General features: G+C 45.7%; 1 protein-coding gene across 2 annotated transcripts; it reads right to left on the bottom strand.

Moving 5' to 3' along the window:
* Positions 1 to 1,537: 1,537 nt before the first annotated feature.
* Positions 1,538 to 20,061, bottom strand: LOC139394479 (cytohesin-4-like). 2 transcript variants are annotated; one of them, XM_071142551.1, is made up of 14 exons: positions 19,802 to 20,061; positions 19,635 to 19,702; positions 16,829 to 16,911; positions 16,618 to 16,682; positions 10,923 to 10,989; positions 8,187 to 8,305; positions 7,516 to 7,596; positions 7,222 to 7,334; positions 6,597 to 6,745; positions 6,018 to 6,129; positions 5,665 to 5,741; positions 4,213 to 4,284; positions 3,910 to 4,064; positions 1,538 to 3,290 (listed from the first exon to the last, which is right to left on the bottom strand). In XM_071142551.1, the coding sequence occupies exons 2-14, from the start codon at positions 19,651 to 19,653 to the stop codon at positions 3,209 to 3,211; spliced, it is 1,194 nt and encodes a 397-aa protein (XP_070998652.1). In that variant the 5' UTR covers positions 19,654 to 19,702; positions 19,802 to 20,061; the 3' UTR covers positions 1,538 to 3,208. The 2 variants fall into 2 exon arrangements, with proteins under 2 accessions (XP_070998652.1, XP_070998651.1); XM_071142550.1 differs by having other exon boundaries at positions 19,635 to 19,861.
* Between the last annotated feature and the right edge of the window lie 295 nt (positions 20,062 to 20,356).

Here is a 20,356-nt window from a genome sequence, read left to right as displayed (position 1 = left end):
AGAGAGGAACCACAGGCGTGAGGGGAACTGATGCAAGGGAGGACTGATGTGTGTGTGGCGCAACACTGAAACAGGAAGTACAGAGGCACACAGGAAGGCGATGAGAGGTGTTGATGACTAAAGACCACTGTTCGCTCAACACTGGCCCAACTGACCATAAACGCTGATCTGGGGTCAGTTTGACCCCCCCCCCCCCCCCCGCTAATGGTTAAGGTTAGGATTGGGGGAGGGGAACTGATCCTAGATCTGCACAGAGGAGAAACTTCACCCTGGAGCATTAGAAACACACCTGAGGCTTTAAACACCTGTAGGAATGTTTTTCCATAGCAGTTTTTAGCCCATGACTCATTAATATAGAGCTGTAATAATCAGAAGATAATAACGTGGCTATATCCAGGCTATACACAGGCTATATCCAGGCTATACACAGGCTATATCCAGGCTATACACAGGCTATATCCAGGCTATACACAGGCTATACACAGGCTATGCACAGGCTATATCCAGGCTATATCCAGGCTATACACAGGCTATATCCAGGCTATACACAGGCTATGCACAGGCTATATCCAGGCTATACACAGGCTATATCCAGGCTATGCCATTCATACAGACTCAGTTTGTGTTAAGTTTTCTCAATACAACACAACATAATGGTATGAGACAATAGGTTATGTCCATTAGAAACGGATAAGGAGGTTTGTGTTGTACCGCTGTTAGTTTTGTCAAATGAGGAGATGACTAGGGTGTTGTTCCCAACACCACCAGCAGGGGTCACTTCTCTATAGAGATCAGTGTTGGACACGCGCGCACACACACACATGCACAGTCTTGTACAGCTAACTTTGTGGGGAAACACAATTCAGTCCCATTCAAAATCCTATTTTCCCTAACCCTTAACCCATACTCTTACCTTAACCCTAACCCTGAACCTAACCCTTTCCTTAACCCTAACCCCAAAACTAACCCTAGCTCCTAACTCTAACCTTTAACGTAATTCTAACACTAATTCTAACCTTAACCCCCTAGAAACAGCATTTGACCTCGTGGGGACGAACAAAATGTCCCCAATTTGTCCAATTTTTGTTTGTTTACTGCTCTTTATAGTTATAATAGTTAAACACGTACACACACACACACACACACACACACACACACACACACACACACACACACACACACACACACACACACACACACACACACACACACACACACACACACACACACACACACACACACACACACACACACACACACACAGTAAGAGGAAGTGAGAGATAGAGTAACCTGTGTTTGTGTGTGCGTGCGTGTGTGCGTGCGTGTGTGTTCAACCGGAACATGCAGGTGTCCCTTTCCTTCTGACTGAAAACAGGACTTACTGCTCTCACCCTACTGGTGGATTTGCCCCTGACCACTGATCTAAGGTCAGTTTAACATTAACTCTGATGGTTGATAATAGGACTGGGAGAGAGGGAGCTGATCCTAGATCTGTGCTTACAGGCAACTACCACCCAGTAATCTGACATGTTCACAATGGCCTCACAATGTTTGCCATTTATTAAATAATCAATTGAACAATTAAAGAACAAGATAAAAAATAAACATGAATAGAAGAACATGGTAGAGACAATAGTTCTGTATGTGTACTCCCAGGTTCTGTGTGTGTACTCCCAGGTTCTGTATGTGTACTCCCAGGTTCTGTATGTGTACTCCCAGGTTCTGTGTGTGTACTCCCAGGTTCTGTATGTGTACTCCCAGGTTCTGTATGTGTACTCCCAGGTTCTGTATGTGTACTCCCAGGATCTGGATGTGTACTCCCAGGTTCTGTATGTGTACTCCCAGGTTCTGTGTGTGTACTCCCAGGATCTGGATGTGTACTCCCAGGTTCTGGATGTGTACTCCCAGGTTCTGTATGTGTACTCCCAGGTTCTGTGTGTGTACTCCCAGGTTCTGTATGTGTACTCCCAGGATCTGGATGTGTACTCCCAGGTTCTGGATGTGTACTCCCAGGTTCTGTATGTGTACTCCCAGGTTGTGTATATGTACTTCCAGGTTGTGTGTGTGTGTTTGGTGCTTGTGTGGCATGACGGTGACAGAAGAGTTATTTGTGTGTTTGTATGCTATCTCTATTCACCTCTGTGATATAAATACTGTGTTGACTTCCTGGTGAGATGTGATGGTTTCTCTCTCTAACCAATACAGTCTCATCTAAAGACACAGAACAGATACAATAACCAGGCGACTCAGAGATCCTCTCCACAGTATTAGCATACAGAAACAAATACATTTCAGTCATTTAACAGACACTCTTATCCAGAGCAATCTACAGGAGCATTATGGGTCATGCGCCTCGCTCAAGAGCACATCAACAGTTTTTCACCTAGGAGGCTCTAGGATTCGAACCAGCGGCCTTGTGGCTACTGGCCCAATAGTCTTAACCACTAGGCTACCTGCCCCAGTACAGTTGGCGAAGCCAGCAACGGTCGAGGTGGTATCTATTAGCATGATGTACATCCAGTACATAGAACAGGTATGATAAACCAGACACAGAGGTCTTATAAATGGCACCCTGTTCCCTATTTAGTGCACCACTTTTGACCAGGGTCCATAAGGCTCTGGTGGAAAGTAGTGCACTGTATAGAGAATAGTGCACCATTTGGGACACAATCAAAGAGTCATACAAGGACAGTAGGTGGAATCAGCCATGCTTGAGGTCGTATCTATCTGCAGTATGTACATGAGAAACCGCTCTCTTGGCTTCGCTTCTGTCACCACCTCAACAAACAGTATGTACAGGTCACGTTGACAGCTGTTGACAATGACAGTATTTCATCTCACAGGGTAAGAAGGAAGTCCTTTGACACGGCGGTGGTTGAAAATGAGAAGTCCCTCTTCCAGACAGAACACAGTTCCACCCTTTTAATCCAGATAAAAGTCCAAATCAGTCCCCAGCAGTCTTCTCAGGAACTCTTCTTGCAACAAAACAAATTATCCCTCAATTCTCATTATGACAAAAGTTCATTTCTAATTCCTTTTTAAGGTAGAAGGTCCTCATTCTCACTGTTGAAAGTGTCCAGGTTCCCAATGCTTAGTCAGTTCAACTGAACCTGAACCTAAGTCTATTGATTGTACTATTTGCTGTAGGGGTTCTATCTCCCTCTGTGGTGCAGTACTGTGATTGACCCACAGGGGGTGCTGTCCTGTCTCAGTCTTGGGGAGCCTGGTTGATCACCTTCTTCTTACGCACCGACACCAGGTCATAGAAGGGGTCCTTGGTGATGCTGGCTCTGTAACGTGAGATATCAGGATGGTGAGTTGTTAATGGTGTTGTGATTGCGTGTGTAGCCTCTAAAAGCCCAGCCTAGGCAACATAGAGGAACCACAGTACGTCACTGCCTAGGTCACTGCTCTACCGCTTAAATCAAATTCTAAATCATAGTTGGTAAGATGGAGACCACAGAGGTTATTTTTAACCAGTGTCGAACTACCTTCACTAAAACCACTGCAAAGGTTTTGCCTGCAAACTTTGGTTTTGAATCGCAACGTTCTGGAATGTCTGCCTCCTGATTGGTCGGGAGACCCTAGTCACTGTGTTGTGTGTGTGTGTGTGTGTGTGTGTGTGTGTGTGTGTGTGTGTGTGTGTGTGTGTGTGTGTGTGTGTGTGTGTGGTGGAACTGGGAGGAGCTATAGGAGGATGGGCTCATTGTAATGGCTGGAATGGAATCAATTGAACGGTATCAAACACACCAAAACACATAGGAACCACACCTTTGACTCCGTTCCATATATGCCATTCCAGCCAATACAATGAGCTCGTCCTCCTATAGCTCCTCCCGCCAGCCTCCACTGGCGTGTGTGTATTCTCCTGTAGCTCCTCCCACCAGTGTGTTCTTCCATGCGTAGTACCTGATGCTCTCTATCCATGTGTCTCGTTCCTCAGCGGTAGCGGCACAGATCATGTACGACTGGTGTTTCCCCTCCACCACTCTGCCGTCTGTCTCTGTCTTACACGCCTTGATCTTCTGACCCCTGCTGTTGGGGTTATACAGCTCCAGACAGTACTGAGGAACACAGAGAAACAGACAGGAGCAATCAAGTCAATCACACGGAAGGATAAGTAAGGGTGAGTAGTGCGCTCTCACTCTTTCACACACACACACACACACACACACACTGAAGGATGAGTATCTAAGGGTATTGTATTCTTACCGGTTTGCGTGCATACACCACCTCTCTCACACACAGGTTCTCCAGAGGGATGATGCCTCTGGGCTCCTTGTCCTGTCGAGAGAGATGAGGTTAGAGGAAGGTGTTTAGAGAGGGAGGGATGATGTCTCTGGGCTCCTTGTCCTGTAGAGAGAGGTGAGGTTAGAGGAAGGTGTTTAGAGAGGGAGGGATGGATGGAGGGAGTTGCAGTAGAGGATGGAGGGAGGGACCAAGGAAGGAGGGGTGTGGAGGGATATAACCGATGCAGAGGGAATGTTTTCATTGGGCAGGGAAGAGATAGAGGGAATGTTTTCATTGGGCAGGGAAGAGATAGAGGGAATGTTTTCATTGGGCAGGGAAGAGATGGAGGGAATGTTTTCATTGGGCAGGGAAGAGATAGAGGGAATGTTTTCATTGGGCAGGGAAGAGATAGAGGGAATGTTTTCATTGGGCAGGGAAGAGATAGAGGGAAGGTTTTCATTGGGCAGGGAAGAGATGGAGGGATATAACCGATGCAGAAGGAATGTTTTCATTGGGCGGGGAAGAGAGATGGAGGGATGAAAATCAATAGGGAAGTTAGAAAGGAAGGAGAAGGTGATGAGAGATGTAGAGGGAATGTTTTCATTGGGCAGGGAAGAGAGATGGAGGCATGAAAATCAATAGGGAAGTTAGAAAGGAAGGAGAAGGTGATGAGAGATGTAGAGGGACTTAAAGGAGGAATGGAGAGGTATTGAAAGGGGTCAGTGAGATGGAGAGAAGGATGGACATAGAGGAGTAGACAGGTAGGAGAGACTTAGTGGTGTACTCAAAGTAGCAGAGACTTACAGTGGTGTACTCAAAGTAGTAGAGACTTACAGTGGTGTACTCAAAGTAGCAGAGACTTACAGTGGTGTACTCAAAATAGCAGAGACTTACAGTGGTGTACTCAAAGTAGCAGAGACTTACAGTGGTGTACTCAAAGTAGCAGAGACTTACAGTGGTGTACTCAAAATAGCAGAGACTTACAGTGGTGTACTCAAAATAGCAGAGACTTACAGTGGTGTACTCAAAGTAGCAGAGACTTACAGTGGTGTACTCAAAGTAGTAGAGACTTACAGTGGTGTACTCAAAATAGTAGAGACTTACAGTGGTGTACTCAAAGTAGAAGAGACTTACAGTGGTGTACTCAAAGTAGTAGAGACTTACAGTGGTGTACTCAAAGTAGCAGAGACTTACAGTGGTGTACTCAAAGTAGCAGAGACTTACAGTGGTGTACTCAAAGTAGCAGAGACTTACAGTGGTGTACTCAAAGTAGCAGAGACTTACAGTGGTGTACTCAAAGTAGCAGAGACTTACAGTGGTGTACTCAAAGTAGCAGAGACTTACAGTGGTGTACTCAAAGTAGAAGAGACTTACAGTGATGTACTCAAAGTAGTAAAAACTTACAGTGGTGTACTCAAAGTAGTAGAGACTTACAGTGGTGTACTCAAAGTAGTAGAGGCAGTTGTCAGTCAGGATGAACCATCTCCTCTTCCACGTCTTCACTCTGCCTCCTGACCAACCAAACACACACATCTGACATACTGTAGATATGCTACGGCTTTTGTCTGTTTACTACCTAGACTGCATCCTACTGTTGGTTTGCTCCACTAGACTACAGAGTCGAACAGGAAAGGGTAGGAGCTGGCTTTTAATGTTCCAGGTGTGAGTTGTAAATCAGCTAATAACATCTCTGGATATCTGTGAAGGGCGGAGCTCCCCAAGGAGCAACAGTATTTAAGAGGTACGTCAGCTAAATGATATCATGACCATGTTGTTGGGTGTCTCACCTAGTTTGAGGAGCCATCCCTCCCTGTCGGGGTTGAAGAAGGTGTGAGTCAGGTCGTTCCCATCATCCTCTGGGATTTTAAAGGGCTCGTTCCTGATGCTGTCGTACAGTTTCTGAAGAGGGAGACAGCAGAGAAGCCAGCTGAAGAAGTAAGGGCCATTTCCTGGTTTGACATACATTATGTTTAGTTTTATACAACTAAATTTTTCCACTGCTATCAAGGTAGAATTCAAACCAATCAAACCAAACCCCATAGCTACATAGCGGCCGATCCCAATACTTCAGGGTCATGTGACCTATACGAACACTGTGAATGGCCGGTGTGTCTCACCATACACATCTCATTGGTCAACCAACTACTACTTCCTGATCATGTGACCTATGTGGCCTCTCTGATTGGCTGCTGTGTCTCGCCATGAACATCTCATTGGTCAATGAACTACTACTTCCTGATGATGTAACCTATGTGGCCTCTCTGATTGGCTGCTGTGTCTCACCATGAACATCTCATTGGTCAATGAACTACTACTTCCTGATGATGTGACCTATGTGGCCTCTCTGATTGGATGTTGTGTCTCACCGTGAGCAGCTCATTGGGCAGGTCCCCTCCGTTGTTGATGCCTCTGTTCATAGAGATGAATCTCTCTAGAGGGGTCTTGTCCTTCACGTTGGGGTTGTGGAGGCTGGTGTTCAACATGATGATGGCAAACGACAGGATGTAACAGGTGTCTGAGGGAACACAGAGAAATGTAGACATTATACACAGTTTAAATTGTGATTTCATGGAAATGAGAACACATACAGTACATCTACACACACACACACACACACATACACACACACACACACACACACACACACACACACACACACACACACACACACACACACACACCTCTATACTGATAGATGTCTGTGTTGCAGTCACAGTAGCGAGTGGTTACACCACACACACACACACACACACACACACACACACACACACACACACACACACACACACACACACACCTGTAGACTGAAAGACTTCAGCGTTACAGTCACAGTAGCGAGTGGTTACACCACACACACACACACACACACACACACACCTGTAGACTGAAAGACTTCAGCGTTACAGTCACAGTAGCGAGTGGTTACACCACACACACACACACACACACACACACACACACACACACATACACACACACACACACACACACCTGTAGACTGAAAGACTTCTGCGTTACAGTCACAGTAGCGAGTGGCGAAGGTTTCCATCATGCGGTCAATCTTCTGAGCCTCGCCGGGCAGACGGAAACTCCACAGGAACTGCCTGAGACATACAGACAGACATTCAGACAGGGGGTTCAGACCAGGCTCACAGAGCTCCTGTGTTCTGCCTTCAGACTACAACTTCAGCCCAAGTCATCTACAGTTATTTGACCAAATGTATTCTGTCATTTTAACAAAGCTGAGAATTGAAAGGTTAGTTGATGAACAGTTCGTCAACCTACCTCAGTGCCTGTACCAGGTTGAGGTCTGAGAACTCATGGAGGTCCACAAAGGCTTTCAGTGTCTGGAGGTGGAGGTCTTCTCTGTAAAGACACAAGCAGACTGAGGAGACGGAGAGACACGAACTACAAGAGCTATCATCATATTATTATTGATATGAATTCACTGTCTCCCAACTCCTCGAAAATCTCCCCCTTTGTCCTCTCCCATCAGCCATCGCCGCTGCATCACCACCATCATCATCATCACCATCACCATCATCATCACCACCACCATCATCACCATCATCACCATCATCATCACCACCACCATCATCATCACCACCATCATAATCACCATCATCACCACCATCATCACCATCATCACCATCACCATCATCATCACCACCACCACCATCATCATCACCATCATCACCATCATCATCACCACCATCATCACCATCATCACCATCACCATCATCATCACCACCACCACCATCATCATCATCATCACCATCATCATCATCACCACCATCATCATCACCACCACCATCATCATCACCATCATCATCATCACCACCATCATCATCATCACCACCATCATCATCACCATCATCATCACCATCATCATCACCACCACCACCATCATCATCACCATCATCACCATCATCATCATAACCATGTCCCTACTGTACCTCTCTCCCAGGTAGTCTCCAATAGCAGTCTTATTGAGCCCCTCCTCCTTGTAAAGGAACTCTGCTATTGGCTGAGGGTTCCTCTCCAGAAGCTTGTTCTCTACCAGGTAGTTTATACCCTAGAATGATTTAAAACAGACATCAATTAACCAATACATCACCCAGTCAATTAGACAATCAGTCAGTCAGATACTATAAAACACTTGAAATATAACACTTTTATATAGCTTTTACAGTGATAAGAGTGAGTAACACACACATACACACACACACACCAGCCTTCCGATCTGTGATTGGTTGTTAAATGCTGTTGTTTGTCTTGTTTCAGAATGAGCTCATAGATTCCATCTGTTTGACTAGACTTCCTAAAAGCTTGAGACGGAATTAGGGCAACGTTTAAAAAAAAATCACTATTCCTTAATACTCAATATCTCTTCCTCTTTCTCATCAGCACTGTAACTGAGGGGAAAAGTTACATTCTGTGTCAATAGTCAACTGTTGTAAATAGCTTTAGCCACTAGAGCAGTGGTCACCAACCCTAGTCTTGGAGAGCTACTGAATGTAAATAGCATTAGCCACTAGAGCAGTGGTCACCAACCCTAGTCCTGGTGATCTACTGGATGTAAATAGCATTAGCCACTAGAGCAGTGGTCACCAACCCTAGTCTTGGAGAGCTACTGAATGTAAATAGCATTAGCCACTAGAGCAGTGGTCACCAACCCTAGTCCTGGTGATCTACTGGATGTAAATAGCATTAGCCACTAGAGCAGTGGTCACCAACCCTAGTCTTGGAGAGCTACTGGATGTAAATAGCATTAGCCACTAGAGCAGTGGTCACCAACCCTAGTCCTGGTGATCTACTGGATGTAAATAGCATTAGCCACTAGAGCAGTGGTCACCAACCCTAGTCTTGGAGAGCTACTGGATGTAATTAGCATTAGCCACTAGAGCAGTGGTCACCAACCCTAGTCCTGGTGATCTACTGGATGTAAATAGCATTAGACACTAGAGCAGTGGTCACCAACCCTAGTCCTGGTGATCTACTGGATGTAAATAGCATTAGCCACTAGAGCAGTGGTCACCAACCCTAGTCTTGGAGAGCTACTGGGTGTAAATAGCATTAGCCACTAGAGCAGTGGTCACCAACCCTAGTCTTGGAGAGCTACTGGATGTAAATAGCATTAGCCACTAGAGCAGTGGTCACCAACCCTAGTCTTGGAGAGCTACTGGATGTAATTAGCATTAGCCACTAGAGCAGTGGTCACCAACCCTAGTCCTGGTGATCTACTGGATGTAAATAGCATTAGACACTAGAGCAGTGGTCACCAACCCTAGTCCTGGTGATCTACTGGATGTAAATAGCATTAGCCACTAGAGCAGTGGTCACCAACCCTAGTCTTGGAGAGCTACTGGATGTAAATAGCATTAGCCACTAGAGCAGTGGTCACCAACCCTAGTCCTGGTGATCTACTGGATGTAAATAGCATTAGCCACTAGAGCAGTGGTCACCAACCCTAGTCCTGGTGATCTACTGGATGTAAATAGCATTAGCCACTAGAGCAGTGGTCACCAACCCTAGTCCTGGTGATCTACTGGATGTAAATAGCATTAGCCACTAGAGCAGTGGTCACCAACCCTAGTCCTGGTGATCTACTGGATGTAAATAGCATTAGCCACTAGAGCAGTGGTCACCAACCCTAGTCCTGGTGATCTACTGGATGTAAATAGCATTAGCCACTAGAGCAGTGGTCACCAACCCTAGTCTTGGAGAGCTACTGGATGTAAATAGCTTTAGACACTAGAGCAGTGGTCACCAACCCTAATCTTGGAGAGCTACTGGATGTAAATAGCATTAGCCACTAGAGCAGTGGTCACCAACCCTAGTCTTGAGGGAGCTAGTGGTAAGTACAGGGTTTTGCACCAGACCAGCAGTAACACACGATTTAACTTCAGACATCACCTTACATTCCACCAATGTCTTTGCCTGACTCAGATAGCTAGTATTGTTTACCTAACTCTGTATCTAGTCCAGGAGAATAGAAGGTAACGAGTGACAACAGATGCATGTTGTGAGATGGTTGTCATAGCTATGAACTATGATGCTGTGGTTGAACTTTAACCACAGTGTGTTGTCTTGATGAGTCACGCACAAGGCATTGCTGCTGTGATGAGAGATGCATCTTCCTGTCAGAAAGGAAGCCCATAGTGGAGCCTCTGTTTGACCTGAGAAGGTGGCTCAGGCACACACACACACACGCACACACACACGCACACACACACACACACACACACACACACACACACACACACACACACACACACACACACACACACACACACACACACACACACACACACACACACACACACACACACACACACACACACACACACACGCACACACACACACCACTTACCTGTGTCCAAACATTCAAAGGTGATATGAGTGGACTGTACCCCTCTCTCAGACTAAACCTTGTAAGAATTGAGGAAAAATGTCAGAATTTGTTCCAGCCACAACCTACCTATACAGAGCTGTGGTTCATAGGTCAAGTATGATGTCATCATGGCTTCAGTGTGTCTGTGTACGTGTGTACTTACTTGTAGGTGGTCTCACATGCTCCTAACCCCCCCCCCAACATTTCCTCCCCCCACACAGAGGGGACAGGATGCGGTTTGCTCTCGCTACTCTCCTCCCCTCTCTCTCTCACGATGACAGATCATTTGTTCACTCACCTTTTTAGGGTCCATGTTGAATTTCTTCTTCCCGCTTGAGAACTGCTTTCCTTTCTCAAGGACTTTGCTGCATAGAGAGAGAACAATAACAGAATAACTTCTTAACAAATGACCTTGTAAACAAACACGATGCAGTGAAGTAGGTGGGTGTAATTCATTGTATGGGTTGTTAGCTACAGGACAGGAAATTATAAGACATGTTCAACTAGTGAAGAAGTTATTCATCAGCAAATAATAATACATTCATAAAAGAGGCAATGAATAGGGGGTGAATAGGGGTTGAGCAGGCTATGAATAGGGGGTGAGTAGGGAATGAATAGGGGTTGAGCAGGCTATGAATAGGGGGTGAGTAGGGAATGAATAGGGGTTGAGCAGGCTATGAATAGGGGGTGAATAGGGGTTGAGCAGGCTATGAATAGGGGGTGAATAGGGGTTGAGCAGGCTATGAATAGGGGGTGAATAGGGGTTGAGCAGGCTATGAATAGGGGGTGAATAGGGGTTGAGCAGGCTATGAATAGGGGGTGAATAGGGGTTGAGCAGGCAATGAATAGGGGGTGAATAGGGGTTGAGCAGGCTATGAATAGGGGGTGAATGGGGGTGAGCAGGCTATGAATAGGGGGTGAATAGGGGTTGAGCAGGCTATGAATAGGGGGTGAATAAGGGTTGAGCAGGCTATGAATAGGGGGTGAGTAGGGGTTGAGCAGGCTATGAATAGGGGGTGAATAGGGGTTGAGCAGGCTATGAATAGGGGGTGAGTAGGGAATGAATAAGGGTTGAGCAGGCTATGAATAGGGGGTGAATAGGGGTTGAGCAGGCTATGAATAGGGGGTGAGTAGGGGTTGAGCAGGCTATGAATAGGGGGTGAATAGGGGTTGAGCAGGCTATGAATAGGGGGTGAGTAGGGAATGAATAAGGGTTGAGCAGGCTATGAATAGGGGGTGAATAGGGGTTGAGCAGGCTATGAATAGGGGGTGAATAGGGGTTGAGCAGGCTATGAATAGGGGGTGAATAGGGGTTGAGCAGGCTATGAATAGGGGGTGAGTAGGGAATGAATAAGGGTTGAGCAGGCTATGAATAGGGGGTGAATAGGGGTTGAGCAGGCTATGAATAGGGGTTGAGCAGGCTATGAATAGGGGGTGAATAGGGGTTTGAGCAGGCTATGAATAGGGGGTGAATAGGGGTTGAGCAGGCTATGAATAGGGGGTGAATAGGGGTTGAGCAGGCTATGAATAGGGGGTGAATAGGGGTTGAGCAGGCTATGAATAGGGGGTGAATAGGGGTTGAGCAGGCTATGAATAGGGGGTGAATAGGGGTTGAGCAGGCTATGAATAGGGGGTGAATAGGGGTTGAGCAGGCTATGAATAGGGGGTGAATAGGGGTTGAGCAGGCTATGAATAGGGGGTGAATAGGGGTTGAGCAGGCTATGAATAGGGGGTGAATAAGGGTTGAGCAGGCTATGAATAGGGGGTGAATAAGGGTTGAGCAGGCTATGAATAGGGGGTGAATAGGGGTTGAGCAGGCTATGAATAGGGGGTGAGTAGGGGTTGAGCAGGCTATGAATAGGGGGTGAATAAGGGTTGAACAGGCTATGAATAGGGGGTGAATAAGGGTTGAGCAGGCTATGAATAGGGGGTGAATAGGGGTTGAGCAGGCTATGAATAGGGGGTGAATAAGGGTTGAGCAGGCTATGAATAGGGGGTGAATAAGGGTTGAGCAGGCTATGAATAGGGGGTGAATAAGGGTTGAGCAGGCTATGAATAGGGGGTGAATAGGGGTTGAGCAGGCTTTGAATAGGGGGTGAATAGGGGTTGAGCAGGCTATGAATAAGGGGTGAATAAGGGTTGAGCAGGCTATGAATAGGGGGTGAATAAGGATTGAGCAGGCTATGAATAGGGGGTGAATAGGGGTTGAGCAGGCTATGAATAGGGGGTGAATAGGGGTTGAGCAGGCTATGAATAGGGGGTGAATAAGGGTTGAGCAGGCTATGAATAGGGGGTGAATAAGGGGTTGAGCAGGCTATGAATAAGGGGTGAATAGGGGTTGAGCAGGCTATGAATAGGGGGTGAATAAGGTTTGAGCAGGCTATGAATAGGGGGTGAATAAGGGTTGAGCAGGCTATGAATAGGGGGTGAATAAGGGTTGAGCAGGCTATGAATAGGGGGTGAATAGGGGTTGAGCAGGCTATGAATAAGGGGTGAATAAGGGTTGAGCAGGCTATGAATAGGGGGTGAATAAGGGTTGAGCAGGCTATGAATAGGGGGTGAATAGGGGTTGAGCAGGCTATGAATAGGGGATGAATAGGGGTTGAGCAGGCTATGAATAGGGGGTGAATAAGGGTTGAGCAGGCTATGAATAGGGGGTGAATAAGGGTTGAGCAGGCTATGAATAGGGGGTGAATAGGGGTTGAGCAGGCTATGAATAGGGGGTGAATAGGGGTTGAGCAGGCTATGAATAGGGGGTGAATAGGGAATGAATAAGGGTTGAGCAGGCTTTGAATAGGGGGTGAATAGGGGTTGAGCAGGCTATGAATAGGGGGTGAATAGGGAATGAATAAGGGTTGAGCAGGCTTTGAATAGGGGGTGAATAGGGGTTGAGCAGGCTATGAATAGGGGGTGAGTAGGGAATGAATAAGGGTTGAGCAGGCTATGAATAGGGGGTGAATAGGGAATGAATAGGGGGTGAGCAGGCTATGAATAGGGGGTGAATAGGGAATGAATAGGGGGTGAGCAGGCTATGAATAGGGGGTGAATAGGGAATGAATAGGGGTGAATATGGAATGAATAGGGAATGAATAGGGGGTGAGCAGGCTATGAATAGGGGGTGAATAGGGAATGAATAGGGAATGAATAGGGGGTGAATATGGAATGAATAGGGGGTGAATAGGGAATGAATAGGGGTTGAGCAGGCTATGAATATGGGGTGAATAGGGAATTAATAGGGGTTGAGCAGGCTATGAATAGAGGGTGAATAGGGAATGAATAGGGGGTGAGCAGGGTATGAATAGGGGGTGAATAGGGAATGAATAGGGGTTGAGCAGGCTATGAATAAGGGGTGAATAGGGAATGAATAGGGGTTGAGCAGGCTATGAATAAGGGGTGAATAGGGGGTGAGCAGGCTATGAATAGGGGGTGAATAGGGAATGAATAGGGGGTGAGCAGGCTATGAATAGGGGTTGAGCAGGCTATGAATAGGGGGTGAATAGAGAATGAATAGGGGTTGAGCAGGCTATGAATAGGGGGTGAGTAGGGAATGAATAGGGGTTGAGCAGGCTATGAATAGAGGGTGAATAGGGGGTGAATAAGGGTTGAGCAGGCTATGAATAGGGGGTGAATAAGGGGTTGAGCAGGCTATGAATAGGGGGTGAATAAGGGTTGAGCAGGCTATGAATAGGGGGTGAATAAGGGTTGAGCAGGCTATGAATAGGGGTGAATAAGGGTTGAGCAGGCTATGAATAGGGGGTGAATAGGGGTTGAGCAGGCTATGAATAAGGGGTGAATAAGGGTTGAGCAGGCTATGAATAGGGGGTGAATAAGGGTTGAGCAGGCTATGAATAGGGGGTGAATAGGGGTTGAGCAGGCTATGAATAGGGGGTGAATAGGGGTTGAGCAGGCTATGAATAGGGGGTGAATAAGGGTTGAGCAGGCTATGAATAGGGGGTGAATAAGGGTTGAGCAGGCTATGAATAGGGGGTGAATAGGGGTTGAGCAGGCTATGAATAGGGGGTGAATAGGGGTTGAGCAGGCTATGAATAGGGGGTGAATAGGGAATGAATAAGGGTTGAGCAGGCTTTGAATAGGGGGTGAATAGGGGTTGAGCAGGCTATGAATAGGGGGTGAATAGGGAATGAATAAGGGTTGAGCAGGCTTTGAATAGGGGGTGAATAGGGGTTGAGCAGGCTATGAATAGGGGGTGAGTAGGGAATGAATAAGGGTTGAGCAGGCTATGAATAGGGGGTGAATAGGGAATGAATAGGGGGTGAGCAGGCTATGAATAGGGGGTGAATAGGGAATGAATAGGGGGTGAGCAGGCTATGAATAGGGGGTGAATAGGGAATGAATAGGGGTGAATATGGAATGAATAGGGAATGAATAGGGGGTGAGCAGGCTATGAATAGGGGGTGAATAGGGAATGAATAGGGAATGAATAGGGGGTGAATATGGAATGAATAGGGGGTGAATAGGGAATGAATAGGGGTTGAGCAGGCTATGAATATGGGGTGAATAGGGAATTAATAGGGGTTGAGCAGGCTATGAATAGAGGGTGAATAGGGAATTAATAGGGGGTGAGCAGGGTATGAATAGGGGGTGAATAGGGAATGAATAGGGGTTGAGCAGGCTATGAATAAGGGGTGAATAGGGAATGAATAGGGGTTGAGCAGGCTATGAATAAGGGGTGAATAGGGGGTGAGCAGGCTATGAATAGGGGTTGAGCAGGCTATGAATAGGGGGTGAATAGAGAATGAATAGGGGTTGAGCAGGCTATGAATAGGGGGTGAGTAGGGAATGAATAGGGGTTGAGCAGGCTATGAATAGAGGGTGAATAGGGAATGAATAGGGGGTGAGCAGGCTATGAATAGAGGGTGAATAGGGAATGAATAGGGGGTGAGCAGGCTATGAGTAGGGGTGAATAGGGGGTGAATAGGGAATGAATAGGGGTTGAGCAGGCTATGAATAGAGGGTGAATAGGGAATGAATAGGGGGTGAGCAGGCTATGAGTAGGGGTGAATAGGGGGTGAATAGGGAATGAATAGGGGTTGAGCAGGCTATGAATAGAGGGTGAATAGGGAATGAATAGGGGGTGAGCAGGCTATGAGTAGGGGTGAATAGGGGGTGAATATGGAATGAATAGGGGTTGAGCAGGCTATGAATAGGGGGTGAATAGGGAATGAATAGGGGGTGAGCAGGCTATGAATAGGGGGTGAATAGGGAATGAATAGGGGGTGAGCAGGCTATGAATAGGGGTTGAATAGGGGTTGAGCAGGCTATGAATAGGGGGTGAATAGGGAATGAATAGGGGTTGAGCAGGCTATGAGTAAGGGGTGAATAGGGGGTGAGCAGGCTATGAATATGGGGTGAATAGGGAATGAATAGGGGGTGAGCAGGCTATGAATAGGGGATGAATAGGGAATGAATAGGGGTTGAGCAGGCTATGAATAGGGGGTGAATAGGGAATGAATAGGGGTTGAGCAGGCTATGAATAGGGGTGAATAGGGGGTGAATAGGGAATGAATAGGGGTTGAGCAGGTTATGAATAGAGGGTGAATAGGGAATGAATAGGGGTTGAGCAGGCTGTGAATAGGGGGTGAATAGGGAATGAATAGGGGTTGAGCAGGCTATGAATAAGGGGTGAATAGGGGGTGAGCAGGCTATGAATAGGGGGTGAATAGGGAATGAATAGGGGGTGAGCAGGCTATGAATAGGGGGTGAATAGGGAATGAATATGGGTTGAGCAGGCTATGAATAGGGGGTGAATAGGGAATGAATAGGGGGTGAGCAGGCTATGAATAGGGGGTGAATAGGGAATGAATAGGTGGTGAGCAGGCTCTGAATAGGGGGTGAATAGGGAATGAATAGGGAATGAATAGGGGGTGAATAGGGAATGAATAGGGGGTGAATAGGGAATGCACAAGCCTAATGGTTAAAAAGAAGAACAGTGATAATGGTTAAGGAAGGATAAAAGATTTAAGACCACTCACTTCTCCTCTGTAGACTCAAAGTCTTGAACTTCCGCCATGACTTTGTCAATCTCCATCTTTAGCTTCTGGAAAAGGATGTTCAGACAAGGGTGATTCATAGACCATAGACCTGTGTGTGTGTGTGTGTGTGTGTGTGTGTGTGTGTGTGTGTGTGTGTGTGTGTGTGTGTGTGTGTGTGTGTGTGTGTGTGTGTGTGTGTGTGTGTGTTTACCTGGATGTCCTCTAGCAGGTCTCTCTTATGCATCTTCATGCTCTCAATCTCCAACCTCTCATCTGCAGTGAAATCTGAAGACACTGTAGTGGAGACATGACAACAGGAGAGTTATTATCTGAAGACACTGTAGTGGAGACATGACAACAGGAGGGTTATTATCTGAAGACACTGTAGTGGAGACACGACAACAGGAGAGTTATTATCTGAAGACACTGTAGTGGAGACATGACAACAGGAGGGTTATTATCTGAAGACACTGTAGTGGAGACATGACAACAGGAGGGTTATTATCTGAAGACACTGTAGTGGAGACATGACAATAGGAGGATTATTATCTGAAGACACTGTAGTGGAGACATGACAACAGGAGGGTTATTATCTGAAGACACTGTAGTGGAGACATGACAACAGGAGGGTTATTATCTGAAGACACTGTAGTGGAGACATGACAACAGGAGGGTTATTATCTGAAGACACTGTAGTGGAGACATGACAACAGGAGGGTTATTATCTGAAGACACTGTAGTGGAGACATGACAACAGGAGGGTTATTATCTGAAGACACTGTAGTGGAGACATGACAACAGGAGGGTTATTATCTGAAGACACTGTACTGGAGACACGACAACAGGAGGGTTATTATCTGAAGACACTGCAGTGGAGACACGACAACAGGAGGGTTATTATCTGAAGACACTGTAGTGGAGACACGACAACAGGGGGGTTATTATCTGAAGACACAGTAGTGGAGACATGACAACAGGAGGGTTATTATCTGAAGACACTGTAGTTGACACATGACAACAGGAGGGTTATTATCTGAAGATACTGTAGTGGAGACATGACAACAGGAGGGTTATTATCTGAAGACACAGTAGTGGAGACATGACAACAGGAGGGTTATTATCTGAAGATACTGTAGTGGAGACATGACAACAGGAGGGTTATTATCTGAAGATACTGTAGTGGAGACATGACAACAGGAGGGTTATTATCTGAAGACACTGTAGTGGAGACACGACAACAGGAGGGTTATTATCTGAAGACACTGTAGTGGAGACACGACAACAGGAGGGTTATTATCTGAAGACAGGGGAGAAGAGAAGGAGATGGCAAAGAGGAGAGAGGAGAAGAGAAGGAGATCGAGGAAGAGGAGGGGAGAAGAGAACGAGATTACTAAAAGAAGAGAGAGGAGAAGAGAAGGAGGAAGAGGAAGAAGCGTCCGTTCAAAAGCACCAGAAGTCCACAACATCTCATCAGATGGCCTACAGTTAAAAACAAATCCCTGTTACGTACATCAGATGGCCTACAGTTAAAACAGATCCCTGTAACGTACATCAGATGGCCTACAGTTAAAACAGATCCCTGTTACGTACATCTGCAAGATAATCTTAACCAAATGAAAAGCACATTACAGGCAAACCACTGAACCGGCCACAGGAGAGATTTAGCATCAAATTAACAGGAAGAAGGCCAGAATATGACTAGTATCGTTCATAGGAACGATACCAGTCATCACCACAAGCCATTCAGATACAGCACACAGGTATCCCATCACATTGTGTTTCCACTCTCTCTTTCACAACCCTTCATCCCACAACTGTCTGTCTATACTCCTACCTGATGAGCTCTCGGCTCCTAACTTTGTTTGTGGTATGCAAATGCATGAGCTACTGTGTTAATGCGATAGTGAATGTGATATTACCCAGTTCAGTTATAGCAGGCTAGATATCCATACACACCATGTGTTTTCTATGTGTTGGTGAAGCTGTGAAAAGTAATGCATTAGGAGGAACATAAAACAACTGCAAAGAGCTTCTAGCGTGTGTGTGTGTGTGTGTGTGTGTGTGTGTGTGTGTGTGTGTGTGTGTGTGTGTGTGTGTGTGTGTGTGTGTGTGTGTGTGTGTGTGCGTGCGTGCGTGCGTGCGTGCGTGCGTGCGTGCGTGCGTGTGTGTGTGTGTAGGCATGCATCCATGCGAACCAGAGGAGGGTGGTGGCTCTAACTTAAGAGGTTAAAGAAAAATATCAACAAGCAGCAGTTTTGGTTAGTTAGTGTTAGATATGGGCTGTTATACTGCTGTTAAACAGATAACCACTAGTTCTCTGTTCTACAGCCTTCATACAGCCTGTAATATGACCCGAAACTCACACACTGACATGACCAAAATACTATTTAGCTTCAAGATAATCTGTGTAACTCCATCAAATTAAGTTTTGGGACGACATATTTATGTCATAATTTACAATGCATTTTAACAAGAAATGCAATTTAGCTACATAATAACCTTTTTTGTATCTCAAGGAAATGAAGTTTGGAGATGCTATATTTATGTAACACATAATAAAACAAGCCAGGTCCCAGACATGTCTGTGCTTTTGTCAACTCATGGCTATAGCATGGCAATGAGTGACAAGGACTTGGTATGATACCACAAACAGACTGTCACTCGGGCTACAATAAGTCCTCCATCCTTTTAGGTGTCATGACAACTGAGCATGAAGTAGTCGTTCATTCATCAAGGTGTTAGCATTCCCCTTTCTGTCATGATCATTCTTCACAGTGTTTCGAAACAGGAGGGATGTCAGCGGAAAGGAAGGAAAGAACATAGTTCCTCTTGCAAGACCATGAAAACCTATATTCATTTGTAGAAAATCTGTTACAATAATGTTAAAAACAGGTAGGGTAATTCAAGATAATAATGCCTACCACTATGATTACTTTTGGTAGCTTCTATTCACAGGTGAGAATAACATTTTAGACCCTGAATTAAAATGCAATAACAACTTAAAAAAGGTAACTTACCCATTTGGCAATCGGTCATTGGCACACAGGAGAAACGGTCAAACTCGGTAGCCTACGGACCCTATAACCTGCAGGTATTTAAACATTACAAAGTAATGTGTCATCCATGCAAACTCCACAGCTCAATAATGTAAAGTGACAGTCAAGATTATCTTGTTGCAACACACCCTCTCTCTCCCGTCACTTTATAGGCTCGAGGCTACTTGTGAAAATCAACGTCGTCAGAACAGAAGTTGCTACATCCGCAATGATGTAGAACTGCCTCAATGTAGATTTATGTTACAGTTTACAGTAAAGTGTTTACTTGAAAACGAATCCAATTTTATAATCAAAATGACGAGTAGGCTATTGTATTTTGTGTAATGTATAAATAGACTTTCACGAAGTGGTTTTTGACACGTTGAACAGAATTAACCAAAAACAGACTGAGGGAAAGAAAACGGTTCCTCCTTGATAAATGGCACCAAAACGCCCTCTAGTGTTTTTACATTACCATTACAGTTCAGTCAACAAGGCCCAAAAGTTATTTATAGATGAGCAACTTATTTTCATTGAAAGAGTCAGTGACGATGAAGATGATGATGATTATAATGTATTTGTATATTTGTATATAAATGTATGATGTATATTTCAAACATATCTTGCATTTCAATGTGTGATGGCAGGCTATCTTTGATGTTTGTGTGTGTGTGTGGGGGGGGGTCTGTGTATGTGTGTTTGTG

The sequence above is a fragment of the Oncorhynchus clarkii genome, unplaced genomic scaffold (assembly GCF_045791955.1).
Source record: "Oncorhynchus clarkii lewisi isolate Uvic-CL-2024 unplaced genomic scaffold, UVic_Ocla_1.0 unplaced_contig_12242_pilon_pilon, whole genome shotgun sequence".
Taxonomy (NCBI): domain Eukaryota; kingdom Metazoa; phylum Chordata; class Actinopteri; order Salmoniformes; family Salmonidae; genus Oncorhynchus; species Oncorhynchus clarkii.
This window is presented reverse-complemented; position numbering and strand designations above follow the sequence as displayed.